At 39.3% G+C, this 18,687-nt stretch overlaps 1 protein-coding gene across 1 annotated transcript in view; it reads left to right on the top strand.

The window, feature by feature from the left end:
- The window catches only part of CAMKMT (calmodulin-lysine N-methyltransferase), a 502,405-nt gene extending 489,470 nt beyond the window's left edge, over positions 1-12,935 (top strand). The window contains 2 exon segments of the mRNA XM_027865015.1: positions 6,625-6,756; positions 12,745-12,935. Coding sequence (XP_027720816.1) covers positions 6,625-6,756; positions 12,745-12,822 — 210 coding nt within the window. The 3' untranslated portion in view covers positions 12,823-12,935.
- Positions 12,936-18,687: the final 5,752 nt, after the last annotated feature.

Raw genomic sequence — 18,687 nt, 5'->3', positions numbered from 1 at the left:
AACCTTAGTTTTTTCATCTGTAAAATGGAGACAATGATATTTTGCACAACCTGCCTTATAGAGTTATTGTGAGGAAAGCATTTTGAAAATGTTTATGTAAGTGTGGGCCTGCTAGGTAGTACAGTGGATAGAGTGTTGGGCCTGGAGTCAGGAAGACTCAGACACTTACTAGCTGTGTGACCCTGGGCAAGTCACTTAACCCTGTTCACCTCAGTTTTTCATCTGTAAAATAAGCCAGAGAAGGAAATGACAAACCGCTGTAGTATCTTTTCCAAGAGACCCCAACTAGGATCTTGAAAAGTTGGACACAACTGAGAAACAATTAAACAACCAATATAATTGTAAGTTCTTATTTTTTAGGGAATTACTAAAATACTTGTCATAAAAAGGGGGGAAAAACATTTTATAAGCCTAAGACACTCCTCTTAAAAAGTTTAAATCACACTAATGAAGTAAATGCAGAGCAAGGCATCGTGGTGTAGTGGATAGAGAACTGGCCTAGGAATTAGGAAGACCTGGGGTCTGGAGGCAGTATAATACAGTGGAAAGGGCACTGGGCCTAGAATCAGAGAATCTAGGTTCAAATCCCAACACTACTACTTGTGTGATATTGGCCAAGTCACTTAATTTTTCTGGGCCTCAGATTCTTTCCTCATTTCTAAAATTAAGGGATTAGACTAGATGGATGGCCTCTAAGGTCCCTTCCAACTCTAAACTGATAATTCTATGAGTAACTCCCACTTTTCACACATACTGGCCTTATGACCCTGCACAAATCACTTAGCCTCTCACTGGCCCCAAGAAACACTCTTAGACTCTTAAGTTGAAGAATAGTTGCTGATATGCATTGATAGAGGGAGTTTCTTCACTGGGGACTTTCCTACTCCAATGAAATCCCAAGTTAGGACCCAAAAGAAAACAAAAGTGAATACATATGACTCCAGCAAAATGTCTACAGATTCATTCAAGATATATGTAAAATCAATACATGGAACTTCTGCCCTCTCTAGGGACAAATGAGCAAAAAAGCAAAAAAAAAAAAAGATCATAAGCAAAGGTTTGTGTTTGATTTAGTGATCTTTCTGAATTTTAAAAATACTTTGTAAATGTAAGTATATAAGAAGTTAAACTTGGATTAATTGAAAGTCACCTATTTAAAGTCATGATAATTTGACATCCATAGAATTCTTATGTTTTTAATTTTTAGAAAACAAAAAATGCAATTTATCTGCCAAGATCCTACTAGGTGGACTATTGTGCTCTGCTGGTGTTCTTGAAGACCCTTAAAACGATGATGATTATAATAATTCCATCTTTCCTCCAAGATATTTGAGTATGATGAAAGAAGGAAGTGTACCATTCTCTCTAGGGCTTTGGTTCCCAAATGATGGCTGCTCTTCATTATTCTCAGGTTCTAGGGGTATCCCTGTGGGTTGTGGCTTCTAACCCTATCACTCCTGAGCCCTCACTGGTATATGCCCTATTAATAAGTAGAATCATGTGAACTCCCATTAACTTTTAGAAAAGAGATCAACTGAAGAGGGGATGGCATGAATAATGGGTACACAATGTTCTTCCTATATCAGGTATACACTCCCCCCTTCCACATGTCCCTTGGGAGAATGGGCTCAAATGTGAAGTACAATGGTAGTAAGGCACACATGTGGTGCAGGGTGTCTCCCAACTCCTGGCCCCAACCTCTCCCCTTTTTTTTTCCTCTGTGGAGCCTTCATGAAGTTCTCCTTAGATATCTTTAGCTATCTCTCTGCTAGGCTCCAGGTGTCAGTGCCTTTCTAAAGGCCATAGCTAGCCCTTCTCTCTCCAAGTATCATATTCCTTAAGACCATAGCCATCATCATCCTAGGTCTTTCCACAAGGGCTTCCACTGTCATTAGCTACTACTTCTCTGGTAGCCACTACTACTGACTCTGGTTGCTGGTGGGACTTCTGATGGAACCTCTGTGGATCCCCTGAATTCATGCAATCACCTGGGCACTCCCCTTCTCAGTCTAGTAATTCACTTAAGATCAGGAAAGAATAAGCACAGAAGAATCAGAGGTACTATGTGTTCATGGATATACATTGACCAGATGGGGGAATGTGGCCAGCTTGACCCTCCCCCACACTGCAACTCAAAGTATCTCTTCTCATTCAAAGCCTCCAAAGGAAAGAGAATGAGATTGGAGTGGAGCCCACCTTTTTATGCACTCAGTTCAGGGTTAGCACCTTCTGCATCATTGGTTTTTCCACAGCCAATTAGAAGACTTTTTGTCAACAGATAGCACCATTCTTTGAATCATTGTGGCCAGAAACTTATTCTCATGGTGACTTGGACTGAAACTGTTTTGAGCACGTGCTGAAGGAATTAGGCACTCATTGATCAGTCCCTTTGTTAATTATTTTCATTATTATTAATTATTAATTTTCAGTCCTTATCTAATCAGCTGGGATGCATTTTGAACTCATTGTCCATATCCCCAATCCAGAACAATTCTCTAGGGTGCCAGGGAGATTCAAATATTGTCCTTTTTGAATACTTTACCCGGTGCCTTTTACTAAAAAATTTCAGAAAAGTACCTGTCATAGATCTTATACCATCCCAAACTTACAGGCAGAAGTTATAATCACACCCCACCCCTCCTGAAATAGAGTTATGCAGATTCAACAAATAACATTTTAAAAAACTTAATCAGAAGTTATTTCTTACCTTATATTTATAAAGTACCTGTCTTAGTACTTGCAAAGGCTTGTACCTCTATAGCATAGCACCACTCAGGGACTACTTCCCCAACTCCCATTAACATTGGTGGGTGAGGTTCCCAGAAGGCAGCATATGACTACCCTCAGGGTTTAGAGGTAACCTTGAGGGGCTGTGTTTCTACTGTTGCTTATGAGCCCTCACTGGTGTGCATCCCATTGATTATCAGCCAGTCACCTCAATTAGCTGTTAGAAAAGGGTATTTACTAAGGTAATACAGTAAGAATATTTAGTATAAAACCTCCCCCCCCCCCCAAAACTGTAGGTACATTCTTGCTCTGGACACATCCTAGGGAAAATGGGCTCAAATTTAAAGTACAAAAGTAGAGAGACTGTATAAATAATGCATGTTATAAAAGGGTATCTCACAACTACTGGTTATTGGAAGTCCTTTTCTTCCTTTGGAGAGCCTTCAGGAGGCTCCCCTTAAATGCACTTGTCCTCTGGTGCCTTTGTAGAGTCAACAGCTGGCACTGTCACAAGGTGTCACAGTCCAGAAGCTGCCACTGTTCTTAGGTGAATTTTATTGCAACCAGTTTTGTCATGGAATGAATGAATAGGTCATTTATTAAGCACTCACAATGTGCAAATCACTGTGCTAAGCACTGGGAATACAAATAGAAGAGTAAGACAGTCCCTGCTCTCAGGGAGCTCACATTCTAATTGGGGAGAAACACATAGGGAAAATTTCCACCGCAAGCAAAATGGAAAGATCCCATGGTCCTAAAGGTACAAGGGTAAAGTAGATAATAACTCCTCTTACTTAAGGTCATTTCTACTGATAAAATCTTCTAAGTTTCTGATATTGAAACACTTACAGTAGAAGGACCCTGGTGAAAACTTTGTTTTCTGGGTCTTCCATAGTTGTGGCTGTAGTGCTTGCAGGAACAGTTAGTCAACTGTATCTCCACAGGAGTTGCTAGCATTGTACTCTTCATTCATTGCTACTGACTCCAGTAGACTCTACTACCAACCCTTGTCACCAGAGTCCCTTCTGATATATCATCAGAATCTTGAAATGGGATGGGAGAGACACAGAGGCAGAAATAGACTCTCTCCACCCCACCATCAAGTGATTCCCTCATAGACTTGACTGGCAGTCTTCTACCACTACATTTGTTTGACAAGAGACTTTACTATGCTGACCTGGCTTGCTTTGTTTTGTGCATAGGCCAAGAAGTGTGTACTTATCCTTTCATCCAATCACAGACTATTTTCTGAGTGGCATCAGCTGCCTATCCAGTGGTCAAAAGACTTTATTTCTCTCAAATTGATTAATGACACTCCCCCCACCCCATCCAGTTTACTCACTGAATCATTTACTGAGCTGCTTTCTTTAATTACATTAATTGGGGTGGAGATAGAAGTCCCCAGCCAGAAGGAAGGAAGGGAAAGAAGGAAGGAAGAAATGGAGGGAGGAAGGGAAGATACATTTAAAAGTAACTAAATAATAGGCTCAAATAATTACTGTTTGCCGTTATTTCTCTTCTTACTAGATAGAATGCCATCCCAGAATGGACATTATGACATCACAATAAGCTGAAAATAGAGCTTATTAGAGAGGCGATTTTACTTCACATATGGATTAAATGAAATAGAACTTTAAGTCTCCCAAGGGCTTTAGTTTTTAGATCATTCAAGATATGGGTTTGGTCATCAAAATTTTAGATGCTATTCAACTCAATTTTTAAATTGTTTGTTAAATGCCTACCATGGGCAAGGCCCTGGCCCTCAGGCCCTGGAGAAACAAAAAGATGATGTAAGACAAAGACCCTGCCCTTAAGGAGGGAAAGACCTCTATGCAAACAACCACAGTATGGGCAGAATATAAGTGGAGTTCAGAGGCAATGTCAAAAAGGTTATGAGCAATGGGTGAGATCACTTCCAGCCATCCTTTAGCTTTCCTACAAGATTTAAAAGGCCAGGTGACTTGCCCAAGGTCACCCAGCAAGCTAGTGGCAGAATCTGGACTGGTTTTGTGAAACTGAACATTGACTTAACCCAAGAAGCCCATGGCAGTGATTTAAATATATAACATAGATAATAGCTTTAAAAATTTGACTCTCTCATTGTGACCATAAAACAATTCTGGAAGGCAGCTTTAAATGAAACAGTTTTCATTGTTCAGACATCTAAAAAGCCAACCAGCTTTCAGAAATGACTAAATGACCTACTAGTATTCTTTATTCTTTTTTCTTTTTTAATGGAGGCTTTTGCTCCCCTGCTGAGACCACGTATTATATCCAGTTTCACATCAGAATGAATTTTTGTGGCTAAGTTTGAAAACCTCCTGAAAATAGCAATTAATAATGGAAAAGCTGACAGACCCATAAGTGTAGTGGCATGAATGGCGCTGCTATAATTATGTGCCTTGGTGTGCTTATATACATGTAAACACATTATAAAAATATAGTATGTGTGTGTATGTGTGTGTGTGTGTGTGTGTGTGTGTGTATGTGACAGTGTGTCCTCATACAGGTAGTTGAGGAAGTGAGTGCATATGCATCCAATTCGATTCAATAAATATTTATTGAGTATAAAATATGTGTAGCCTTAGATTAGATGCTATTAAAAGTAAAATTTCAGTTTTACATTTGGGTAACCCTCCTTATTTCTCAAAGTGCTTTACATAAGTGATGTCATTTGATCCTCAAAACAACCCCTTACTTGAAGATGTTGTTACACAATTTGACAGATGAAGAAACTGAGACAGTGAGGTTAAGTGACTTTCCATCACAGCTGGCACTAGAATTGGGGTCTGATGGCTCTAATTTCAGTGTTGTTTCCACTGTTCTGTGCTATATTCTTCTACCACTCTAAATGACAGTCTGTTCTTCAGGAGCAGATATGGCATGTTTTCATGATTGCAAAATCTCCCCAAAGTGACACTTAACTGTAGTAGAGTACTGGCAGCCAATGTTGATAGCCTTGAAAATAATTAGGAGCTAATAGACTTCTTTAGAAAGACAAAGATAGTTTGATGATTTGAACACCTAAAAATTTCAGGAGAACAAAATACCTGTGTGACACCCTAGTAGTTGTCATCATTTAGAGGAACTTTATGTCAGAGGTTCCTCTGAAATCAAGGAAATACCTTGTTGAAGAAGAAAAAAAAATTTCTTAAGGCTATGTGGTACTGAGTGAAATAATTTGCTCTATTAAATCAGTGTCACTGAAATTCAGATGCTGGAAAGCTAGAATGAGTTGCTTTGCTAGAATCATGGCCATTTTGACGGATTTCAATGAAGCTGGAAAAGGCTGTTGGTAGTAGTGAAATCTGAATACTCTACATATTCATTAAAAAAAAAAACTTGGTGATCATATGTGTTTTTATGGAGCATTGCTTGACATGAGGTTCTGATTATAAAGCATTTTCAAGAGATAACAAATGAACGCTGTGTATCCCCATACCTACAAATACTATTGAGATGTTCTGCATTGTGTACGTGTTGTCAGCTGTTATTGAACGGTCCCTGGGTATTCAGTAACAGTGGGTATGTGCTACTGTTCTAGGCACTCTATACAACCAGAAGGTTTCTATGTTGGACTTTAGAGAGATGGTGTATATTATACCAAACACCAAGTTTCAGCATCATTCCATCTGTTAGGTGTGTTGCTTGTGTGACAGTGGCTCATTTTTGATGTGGGGAAAAAAAAAACTTGTCAAAATACTTTATAATTTTTCTTTCACTAAAATCTAGTCTTATTATGAATAGCCAGTTTTATTATTCCCTCTGTGGAAGCCTCATTAAGAACAATTGGGTCTCCCTGCCTAAGAGCAGCTCTCTAAATGTTTGTGCTAATATCTCTAATGTCTGGTCACTTTCCAGTTTGACAATGTGTGAATTTCCTTTCTAATGTTCTAGGGGAAAGCGATGGTATTTGCCCCACTCCGAGGGACTACTTTAAACCAGTTTTGCAATCTAGCTGAAAAAGCTGGTTTCTCTCTCCAAAGACATGAAAATTATGATGAACACATTTCAAACTTCCACTGCAAGGTTAGTTTTCTGCTTGTGTTAGATAACACTTTAATCCGCATTGCATTTTGAAGAGATCATGGTCTTTTTGGCAGGTAACCTAAATATTTGATTAAAGTACTCCTTAGGTGTGTTGCTTCTGAACAGCTATTTGTATCTGACTATTTTTGTGTGGCAAAGTCATCTTTTATCTTTGCACGTCTAGGAGGATTTTACAGAAACGGTGCCTATTTACTCTTTTTTTCTGTAACAAACTAATCTTTCCATTCATAATGGACTAATTTGTGAGATGCAGGAGAGATGGCATAGAAATGAATAATAAATAAGCATTTATATTTTAATGAAAAAACCTACCGCCTTTAAGTAGGTTAAATGCTTTGCTGTCCCAAAATAAATAAGAGGTGAATGTCTAATTGTATCATATCGTACTGTAAATCCTTATCTCCCCTAGCTTTATAGCTGGGTCAGTTGGCAGTTTCAGACTGCTAAATCTCATACAGAATTTCACAGTTGCGAGGTTATATGTCAGATCGAGGAGCTACAAGATTTAGGTCAAAAGCACTTATCTGAGAGTGATTTCTAAGCTTGCTTACATAAAGCAGTGTTATCAGCCTTTTTATTATTTATAGAAGAAGAGTAATGTAGGACACGGAGAGGCAGGTGTTCCACAGAAAACTTTTTAGGAATCCTATGTTTGTTAATACATGTCAGGCTTATCAGGATCACATTTATTACCTCTGATGATTTTAGGGCATTGCTCCACGCCTCACAGAAATCGCCTGTGCTAAGCTAATCTGACCTCAGCAAGATCCTTTGGCTCGTCATGATTTTGAAACTTGTAGTTGCAAAAATTAAAGGTCTGACCTTGATTTCCTCCTGGGAAAATATTAATAGCCTCCCCAACACTCTTTATTACCCATTGGTATAGTAGGCAATGTCTTATTTTTAGAAAAAAAGAAAATGGATGCAGGATGAGTTTCATCTTTGAAGGGAGAATGAGGAAGCCAGGCACTTCCTGGAAATACATTGACTTCCTGGGGTCACCAGGGTCCCATTTTAGTCCCTGGAAGAAGATTTACTAAAATTGGACCTTATGGACTGAAAGAGTTAAATACTTCTATAACTAGCAATTTATTCCTTCTGACAGAATCTGGTCCACCATTTATTATAGGGGGGAGGGGAAGAAAATTACATATAACTCAGCTCTCATCCACTTGCCTAGAAACCTATTTTCCATCATTCACCCCACCCCCAGAACAGGAGGAATGGCTTTCAGGGTATTATGTGGTAGGTGGAATGTTCTCTCCTACTCCCCTTTTTTTCTCCATCCCTCATAACAGAGTGGTCTCCTCTTCAGCTGTAGTTACTAGGGAAGAGATTAGAGGTACAGAGGTCACCTGATGATGAATTTTAACATGATGCCATGCACTTACATAAATGTGAATCATCATTATCTCCTGGAACATCACATGTATTTTCTCATGGTCAGCTTGTAAAATCCAAGTCACCAGGTGATTTATATGGGGCTCTGCACTGTGGGACGTGTCCACCCTATCATCTGCAGTGACTGTTCTGAAGTCAACAGTAGAGTCCTTGGCTTACCCCCCCCCCCCACCTGTATAAGTGCTCAGTGAACAGTGACTTTCTCTTTAAACTCTGCCTGGTGCCTACCTCAGCATAGCGCACGCCCATAAATAAGCACCCTCAAAAATAATCATTGACTGATTGACTAGTTTCACAAAAGTAGCATTTATTGAATAAGTAGAATTGACAGAGGGCCTTAATTCATTATCTCAGCATAAATGTCTAAAAAATCAAAGTATGTGAGTTTTCCCCTATTCATTCACTTTACACATTACCTCAGGGATCTCTTTTGTCATCTTTTAAGTATCTGAAATGTTGCTGGGAGATGTGCAGGGAGAGCTTTAGGTAATTGGTATAACATGATAGCAACAGTATATCTAAGTTTTTTGGTGGTGTTTAGCCCAAAATGGGAAGAGTGCTGGATTTAGAGTAGGAGACATGGGTTTGAATCTTGGCTGCCTGGCCCTCGGTTTTCCTCATCTGTAAAATGAGAATATTGGGCTAGAAGATACCCATCCAGCTCAAAATCCTGAGATTGCATGACTACAAAAGGGTGCCTCTTGTCCCGTGAACAGAGACATAGAGCACCAGACTTTCCACCATCGAGGGCCTCGGATCACGCTGGAATAATTACTCTCAGGACAGATGCATTCCGGCAAAGCTATAAGGGATACACTTGTGGTTGTTTATAAAATGAGGGTGTGCAGAAGGGATCCCCACTGAGCTAGGGCTTTTGGAGGGGGGGTGTGGAGGTAGGTGTTGGTGAGCAGAGCTGGCAGAGTTGGTCTGGAGTGAATGCTGCCTCCTTACAGATTTAGAGGGCATCTTCCAAAGGATTGAATATATATATATATATCAAAGCCACCAAGAGAGCTACTCCATTGTTTCTCTCTTGCTACCATCCCATCCGTCCTCAGGACAAAGTAGGACATGGTGCTGCATGCTGGACAAGTGATCCAAGCCCAGGAGTACTTGTCTGGGAGTGTGAGCCTCCCCAGAGTAGGGCAGGGTAGGGAGGGTAGGGGATGCTGACATCAGAAGCCATCTTATATTTGCCTTATGCTAGTGATCCCCAGCTTTAAAAAGTTTTCCCTCTTAGTGGGGGAAACCAATTGCCTTCCCCTCCATCTCCTTGTAAACTTCCACCTTCCCTGGGATGAGACTGCTCCCAAATGAAGGAGAGGAGTTTTCCTTCAGGCTGCATGTTATCCTCTTAGCCCTACTGTTTTGGAATAGAGCGTAACCAGCTGGAGAACTGTAAGACGTCTGATAATACAGCTCTTTGCTGCTGTCCCGTCTTAATCTTGTTACACAAATGGTTGTGAAGAGATTCATGAATTTTAATTTTGCCCTCTGCATTAGTGCCTCGTGTCACTCATACACAGCTGCCTCCTATGTAGAGTTTTTCACCCCTCCTCCTACAACAGGGGGAGAAAATTAGTTACAATCTTGGCAGTAGTGCAAGTTTAAAAAAAAAAAAATCCACAGATTTAGGCAGCCACCCATGAAGCTGATTAACAGTCAGTGATCAGGAGGAACAGCTTTGCCTCTTAAACTTTTCACCTTTCATTGTTAGCTGTGAAATTTTATTTCCGTTAAAAAAGCAAGCCTGTAATCAAATCTGTGCCATTCTATACTTTCTGCCAGAGCTTTGGTTATACTGCACCCACCTTCTGCAGCCACCTTGCTTGGGAGCCAATCTTCACGAGGTGGTGGATGCTCTTAAAATACTGGCTTTGCATCTGTCCTAGGCGTTGGGAGTTAAAACACAACCCAGCTTGCCCCTCCTACCCTCAGTCCCTTTGCTAGCTAGCTGTGGCAGGCACTGCCCAGCTGGGCGGCTCAAATGTGTCCAGATGTGAGATTGGCAAATTGTTGAGGGGAGTGGAGATCTCACTTAGGAAATGGAAGGAACTACTGTTAGCTTGGAATTTTGTTAATAAAAAGCCCCTCATTCATAAAAATAGCCTTTAAAATGTCATTTCCTCCAAAGCATTATTTTTTTCTATCTCAAAACTACCTGTGTTGATTTCTTTTCTCTCTGTGTGTATGTATGTATGTATGTATGTGCTCACGCACACGTGTGTGTGTGTGCACTTGGTAATGAAAAATAGTCTCTGGCTCTGTGGTAAAGTCAGGACATTGTGTCAAAAGAACGGCCATATTGCATTTCTGCTTATCTATTCAAAATGCCACATTATAAGTGGCTGGTGCTCAGAATCTGTGTGGTGTGCTGTTGATAATTGTGGATACTGTAAAGGGTAAACAGTATGAACTCCACTCCTGCGGCAGCTATTCACAGGGTAAGGCTGAGCGTGTTACATCCAATTATGAAGTAAAGCATAATGCTACTAATAGCAGCTATGTAATTTAGTTCAGTCCTCAAAGACCTTGCTTTAACCTGCAAAATTGAAAAATTGTTTTATTCACAATTTGCTTTTTGTTCATTTTTTTTTAAAAAAGGTGCCTTTTCATTTCTTGAAATTATAATTATTAATTGGGCACAGAAACATAGCTTTGATACATGGAATTACTCTTAAGCCACATAACGTTCCCCACCGAAGCAGGTATTTTTCTAACTGTTTTGTGTGTGTTTCAAGTACCCTGATGCTATAGTCTTGACATGTTCATGATCTGGTGACAGGTTATAATATTTTCTTGGAGGGTTCCCTCCTCCTCTGTTGCTGGAAGGGCTCACAGATGGCATTGAACTGGACCTACCCCCTTTCCAGGAACGAAGCCTCCGTTTCGGCCTGCAGAGGTCAGCACAGAATCCAAGTTAAAAGTGGTTTCTAGCCCATATTTACAGAAGAATTATTTATCCCACCTATTACCTCAGGGACTTTCTAAAGAGCTCATTTGAGTCTCTCTCTATTAGTACATTGTGAGTGAGTAGGTCAGCTGATTCAAGCTGAGTAATCAACTTTCCTTTATCCCCACTCCCTGAGGAAAGAATTCAGCTGCCTTTGCCTCTCTCCACCCAGTGTAAAGCATTTGGGGGGAATTCCCTCTGTCACTCTCCCAAGTGGGGGGCAAGTAGGATCAGAGATGTTTGGACTTAGTAGGTCCTGACTGGTGGTTTTGCTATAGGAAATCTGTGAGGTCATTTATCCTGTATTCTTCTAAGAATGAAAAGAATGGGGAACTGTGATTTAAAAAAAAAAAAAAAGATAAAAAAAAAACCTTTACTATGTTGGGGTGACAAGAATCTGTAAAGATCTTTCCATATTGACAGTCTTCTAGGAAATAAATTGAAGTTACTTCAGTGATTATGCAACTCACACCTCAATAAAGTAGATTAGAATGAAAAAACTAAATCAGCTTTTTCCCCCTATGGAAGGAGAAAAGTATGTTAATTAATGAGGGGCCCAAGGCGTCCAGAGCCGCTTCCCAGCTAAGGACTATGCTCTAGAGAAGGCCTACGTTCCAATTACGTTTACAGTACCCTGTCCTAGACTAGCCCATATTTTGTTTGTGGCCATTCTGGGAAAGAAAGCAGTGCTGAGCTGCTTTGTTTGTTTAGATTGGGGGTCGTATTTGACCGATTTATATCAATCCCCAAATTGTTTCATTCTCCAGTTGAAAATAATATGCAGGATGTCCTTACCTCCAAATCAATTTTTTAAAAAAATAAAATATTTAACAAGTAGTAAAAAAAAAAAAATCTGATCGAGGTCTCAACATGATTGGACACTCAAAAAAATATGAGTTTGGTATTTATAACTAGCAAAATATCTTTTACCATTCTGGCTAATTAAGAGAATGTTAATTTTAGATTTGTGAGTCTTTTTTTTTAATTTTAATTCATTATGGAAGGGCTTATGGACCTTGAGCTAAGGAGTTGGGGCTCTATTTTTCTCTGATAAAGGAATTTTTGAATTTCACATCATTAATTAAAAAAATAAAATAAAACAAATAACAAACTCTTCAGGAGCTGCTACAGGGCCTTTCTGATATCTAAGAACAGGCAAACCTTCTTGTCGTGTCGAGGTATTGTCGGGGTCTGCTAATGTCTGGCGATCTCTAACACAATGGGGTGGGGAGGAGGGTGGAGCTACTGCATCTTTACACATAGCTCGGTCTAGGGATGGTAAGTTAACCTCCTGGTGAAAAACTTCACACTTTCTGGTGAAATCCTTAGGCAATGTCGTTAACTTCCTGAGTCAGTAATTTGTTGTTCAGATTCTTTTTGTAAAATGCTGTTTGGCTTGTGTTCTGAAAAGTGCTGCTCACGAAAATAACTTATGATTCATATTTCCGTAATGCTGTCACTGGGTTTCCATAGAGTGCTAAAATTTGTGTTTGCTCTTAAGTTGTGTATCAGGTTATGGATGATATTTCTCTTAAATGATTAAAGTAAGTTATTATCTATAATAAACTGTAAATCAGTAAAAACTGATCCTCTTATTTTTTTTTAATTTTCAGTTGAAAAATGAAAAATGGGATACATATGAAGAAAATCTTCATTATCCACTTCTACTGGTTTTAACCAAACACGGATAAAAGACTAAACAACTCAGAGAAGGCAAACATCAATATGTGTAGTCATATGCTTTTTAAAAAAAAATCTGAACATGTAATTGATAAGATAAAAGTGGAGTTTTTTTGTTTGTTTGTTTGTTTTTGGCATGTTGATATTGGAAAGTCCTAAGATTTCTGCCTCATCTCACCTCCAGAATATTGTAGGGTTTTGAGTTTCAGATTTTACCTTTTTTTTTAGATACAGTGATTCTTAAGCTCTCCAAAGCTGTTTTCCTTGTCCTCCCAGCCCAGCCGACTTCATGCTCTTCCTGAACCAAAGTGTTTTGTTTGCCTGTGAAAACTCACATGTACTTGTGGTAAACTCTAATGCTTTTCTGGTTAATTGGGAACAAAATTATTTTTAGTTGGAGTTTTTTGTAGAGGTTTTCTTGTTTAGGAGGAGACTTGTGAACAATACACACATCATGATTCTTCTTTACCCCCCCAAAAAGCCATTTCTTTGGAACCTCCCCCAAATATTAACTGTTTCTCTCTCTCTCTCTCTCTCTCTCTCTCTCTCTCTCTCTCTCTCTCTCACACACACACACACACACACACACACACACACACACAACGCTTTTTTCCCCTATAGACGTATAAGAAATCACTACATCAGACCAAAGCATCATAAACTGACCATTTGTCCTTTGGACACAATAGTTTGCCCAGCCCTCTGCTCCTCCTCTCCAATTATGTGTGATTAGTCTCAGTGTGTTGTGTCAAGAAGGGGGAGTGTGCTGAGTGCTTATTATCTGTTTAGGTACAAGAAGAGCACATTTAGGCTCTGACTATGAATGAAAAGTGAGCCTTTATCGAGTCTAAAATCTAACTGCTGCTTGTCTCCAGGCCACTTTAAAAACAGGTCCTTCCCAGAAAAATTCTAAACAAATGACTGATAAACTGGATTGCGTGTATGGGATTTAAAAAAATCAGTCTTGTAATTATTTTATTTAAACCAAGCATATATTGTTATTTGAAGTGCTTCCAGGGTATAGTAAACATTAAATGGGTGCTACCCAGAACTAACAGAGAATCACTTTTCTGCAAGGAATGTGAGTATATTCTTTCCTGGTGCTTCCTCAAAATGGTTTAAATGCTTTTGTAGAAATCCAGATGTTTATCTGTAAAGGATCATCTGTGAATACTGAGCTGTAATGTCATTAGCAGGTTATCTTTGCATCCTCATTCAATACTAGAGGTAAAATAATGGATATTTAATATAAGGACCTTTTTTAAAAAAAATTAAAGAAAAGGGAAGATTTGTTGAGGGCCCTTTTGCATTTTAAACAAACTTGGCTGTCATAAAAACACCCACTCCTAAAAGTCTTCCTCTGTTCACGTCTATCATCAAACAAATTTTTCACCACCATCAGTTTGCATGTCCTTATATTCACCACTTTTTCTACTCCATTAGAGCACCTAGATGGTTCTCTGAAGGCACAGGTCAAGTCGCAGTTAGATCATACATTTCTTTCTTACAAAAACTTGAATTGCAATGCCAAGTGATGGGCTAACATCACAATAACAGCAATTTATTCCTCTTTGGATAAAACAGCAGTCTATTCTCAGTGTTAGATAAAGACCAGGGCAATGCAAACCAGCCATTTAGCTGAGTAGTTCACTAGTGGTAGCTCTCCTTTGGGGATTGTATGGGTTGCATACTGGCTGAATATTTTCTTGTTTAAAAATCAGAAGCATTTGGGATGTTTTAAATAACAGTGCACATAGCTGTCCTCCACTTTCTTCATACTGGGGGAGAAAGCACAGACTTTTTCCCCACCAAGACAGTTACAAAATCTGAGACAAAGAAAACTCCATCACAGCACTGACACCCAAGCCTGCCCGTTCTTTCTTTTGAGTGTGATATATACAAATATACACCTATCTTCACACATAAACAACAGAATAATTAGACCATCTCATGAAAATACACAGATTCACAAGAATTTCATTTTCACTTGTGTGTTTAGGGTAGAGAAATTTCAGTATTTCTCTGAGAAGAAAACGTATATATTTCTTTTTAATGAACTGCTAAGATTTGGTTTCTTATGTCTGCATCGGGTATAATGTTACCAGATCCTGGTAAAAGATTATAACTGGAAAACTTTGAAGGAGATACCTATGATGTTCCCTACCTACCAATATACACAGTACAGGGGCCTGCTTATTATAAGGTTTAGTGTGAGAATTAAAACATATCAGTTGTTAACTGTAAAAGGTTAATGGTTCCTTAGTTATTCTTTCTACAAAGAACTTTTCCTGGGAATAGTCCTACTCTTAAGAGTCTGGAAATTTATAGGAGGCTGGCGTTGTATACTGTGGTTATGTTCAAAATGTCATCAAGACCTAGAAAGTTACATCAAATTTTAAGAGAATTCTGATCATGGGGTTAAAAATTCTTTGACCTTCCAAATTTCCATATTGATATATCTGTTAATCTTTATGATGAAAATCTACTTTTATATAATGCTGTTAGACCCCCATAACTGCCATTAAAACATATGATCCATTTCATTATATGGGCACTGTGGAAGTAGATATTTCAAAAGGAAGGCTTCTGTTTGATTAGGAATCCAAAAGTATTACGTCCTTATACATTTTTCCTAGCTTCTGACAAAGCTATACCATGTTTAGGATAAAACATAAATTCCTAAGGCACCTTTGCTAGACTAAGTTAATTTTGTCAATGCAAAAATTTTTCTGATATTACCCATCGTGGTTTATTGTGTGATGCTCTGAAAAGCCACATTCGAGTTGGTTATGAAAAATATATTTTATTTTAGCACAAGACATATGATGTGAATTGGGATATAAGTGCTAGAAAAGGCAACCTAAGAGGTTGATGCTATTTTGTATAAATCGTGTATTTTGTTGGCTTTTTGACTGAGCATGAAAATGTAACTTCCATTAGGGAAGGGTAATTTAGTTGCTTGGTATTCAGCAGAAAACTTGTCGGGGCCATAAAAGCTTTTCTGGCTGGTTCCTCGGGTGTTTTCAGAGAAGAGCTGCCCACCCCTTGCTGTTTTTCCCTTTGGCTTCAGTATGGGCCGAATTTGCCACTACATACCTGTTGAATCAATTTTGGGGATCCAGCAGTTAACTGAATGAATAGAAGGATTAGTGGCCCTCTGGAGCCCTATTTCAACAGCCAGGTGTCTGTCCTAAACTAGTTAACTGCTTTTGACAGTTGAAGAACCTGGTTTTAATGCTATAGGCGATAGGGTTTGTTTCCCCTCCCCCCAACCCCCCCTCGAGGAGCTGAATGGAGCATACCTTTTCCTAATAGTTTGGAATTTTGAGAAGGAATTGGTCATCCCTTTCCCACCTACCCCCACCTCCACCTAGGAGACCATTGTGCTTTGTCAGCACTTGACTTGCTGCCGACCATACAGACACAGTACGGCGCCAGTCTTGGCCGTTTTCCTGGGAAGGGCTTTGGAGGTTATAACGAGAGAAAATCAAAGTGTAAAGATGGCCCTCCACATTGGTGGAGAAGAAACTGTTTAGGCTACTGAAACTAGCCTCTAGTCTACAGACCCCAAGTGCCCCCAGAGGTTAGGATCTCCTGGGTCAAGGCCTCAGGAATTATATGAAGTGAGTTAGCCCTCTTTGAAGAAAGGTGAATTTGGAATCCAGACCTGTTTTTCCCTAAGCAGTAGATTTCAATTTAAGGCAAAAGCTATTTATGTTTTAAAATGAAGCAGGACATTCAAAATCTTCAGGAGATTTTTGGAAGCTGAAATGCCACTTGTGATTGACAAATTTTTCTTCTCCTCAATAGGTGACTGGCATAGGCCATACCTATATAGCCCAATGTGGTCTCTGCCTGGGAAGTCTGTGTATTTGGAGTGCCTGAGATCTGTCCTTTCCTCCTCCTGACTTTTCAGTTAATACACTTTTTAATAGATTAAACAGATCATACTATGACATAAATGTCAACAAGCTAGTAAACAGAAATGTAATGAAATGGCTAATGGGAGATGCAATCATTAATAGAGGCCCTGAAGTATGAGCATATACAGTAGCTGTATATTGGAAACTGTGCAACTGAAGATGACTTAGTATTGCAAACTGAGGAAGAAAATTGTTTTTAATTAGCACCTTCATAAGAACTGCTGATTAATACTGTTTTGTTTGGTGAAAGGCTTTCAGCTGAGTAATTTGTGCAGCCATTTCAACAGTTTTGTTAGAGCGGATCTCCTGTTGTTAAACACAAACAGCAGATGATAATGGTGGAAGATGAGTTTGTCATGTAACAATTTACCTTATTGAAAAAAAGCTTTATAGAAAACCCAATACAGTAGGTACCAGCAGAAATCACATATTTTAAATCCTTCCAAAATTGCAGTGTGCCGTGCTTCTGTTGTTGTTGGTGGTGGTGGTGGTGGTGGTGTTGGTTTTGGGGTTTGTTCATTTTTGGGTTTTTTTGGACACTAGAAGCAGATTTTATATCATTTATAAAATTATATACACAATTTAAAGGTGGTGTGGCATGGACAGACCACTTTGCCAGCTACAGTTTATATCGGAGCAGTAAAGTGGCCTTGTATTCAAACACTTTCTAAACTCCACAAAGCAGGTTAGAAAATCAAAGCCTAATTAAATAATGTTACTTGCATGTAAATTTGCACTGGAGCTAGATGTAGGAGAAAATAAAGATCACTGTTCTTGTACTAGATGGGTTTATCCCACATGAGATCTTAAAGGATCTCTCTTTTTTTCTGAAGGGAGGTTTAATTAATCACTTTTCCCCCTTCTGGGGGCTGTTTTTAACGGGCAAGTGAAAACAGTTCCTTTCATTGGAACCTGACCAGAGCATAAGGGGCTAATTTCAGTGAACTCTCATCAAATGGATATTGCCCAAGCCAGAAGCCTGGGAACTTTTTTTTTTTCATCAAATGCAATGGCAAAGAATATTTGCATTAAAATATTACACTAACCAAGGCTGGTAAGAATTGTAAATTATCGCAGTGCCATAAAGGAGCATGAGAGTTTTCTTTTTTTTCTTTTTTTCTTTTTTTTTTTTTGTAGACAGGCCTTCGGGGTAATAACAAGGGTTGAGGCTCAATAAGGTTTAGACAGCATAATAGTCTACAAAGAAAAGCCACAGAGCACTAATGTGAAGGAAGAGCTGTCCACCACATGCAGCAAAAATCACCAAAGGTCATTTTATGGTAGCAATTGTGACATAAAATTGGTGGTCATGCTACATGTCTAATACTCAGCAGAGCTTTATAAATGATGGGCCCCTAGCGATGGCTGTCATTAAGTGCTTTCATCATAATAAACTTTAAACTGTTGGCTTTATGAATCGCCAGCCAGCTTCAGCTGTTCGTTGGATGGAGCTTGCAGCGCCTTAAGTGTGACAAGACCTATTAGGAATTGCAACCATGTTTCAAGCGTACTTGGCTTTCCCACTCCTGGGGTGATTGCCGCCTATTAAACGGCATCTGGGAAGATTTTCCTCCAGCAATCTCTGATCAAGAGCTTTTTTGGGGGGCTTTGACCTGCATTTCCTTCAAGACTTTCTCTGAGGAGTTTTATAAGAGCAAAACTCCGGAGGATTTATAGCCACTTCTGATTAATACCTTTTCATTTTTTTTCTAGCAACTCTCCCAGTGCTGCATAGAGAAAAGCTTTCATTGTTCCTAAGGTGCTTATTTGTGACCTTTTCTCTGCTTCTGATTCCCCCTAACATGTTCTCAGTGAAATCCTCGGGGTGGAACCAAGACAGTTGTTGAAGTTGTTACAAGCTATAGAGAAAGAGAGAGGGAGGGAAGGAAAGGGGGAGGGGAGAGAAAGAGAGAGAGGGAGGGAGAAGGAGAAGGAGCTGGGGGGGTAGGGAGG

The sequence above is a fragment of the Vombatus ursinus genome, unplaced genomic scaffold (assembly GCF_900497805.2).
Source record: "Vombatus ursinus unplaced genomic scaffold, bare-nosed wombat genome assembly UNPS02014778.1, whole genome shotgun sequence".
Lineage (NCBI taxonomy): Eukaryota > Metazoa > Chordata > Mammalia > Diprotodontia > Vombatidae > Vombatus > Vombatus ursinus.
Note: the sequence above shows the minus strand (reverse complement) of the source record. Positions and strands in the feature narration are given on the sequence as shown.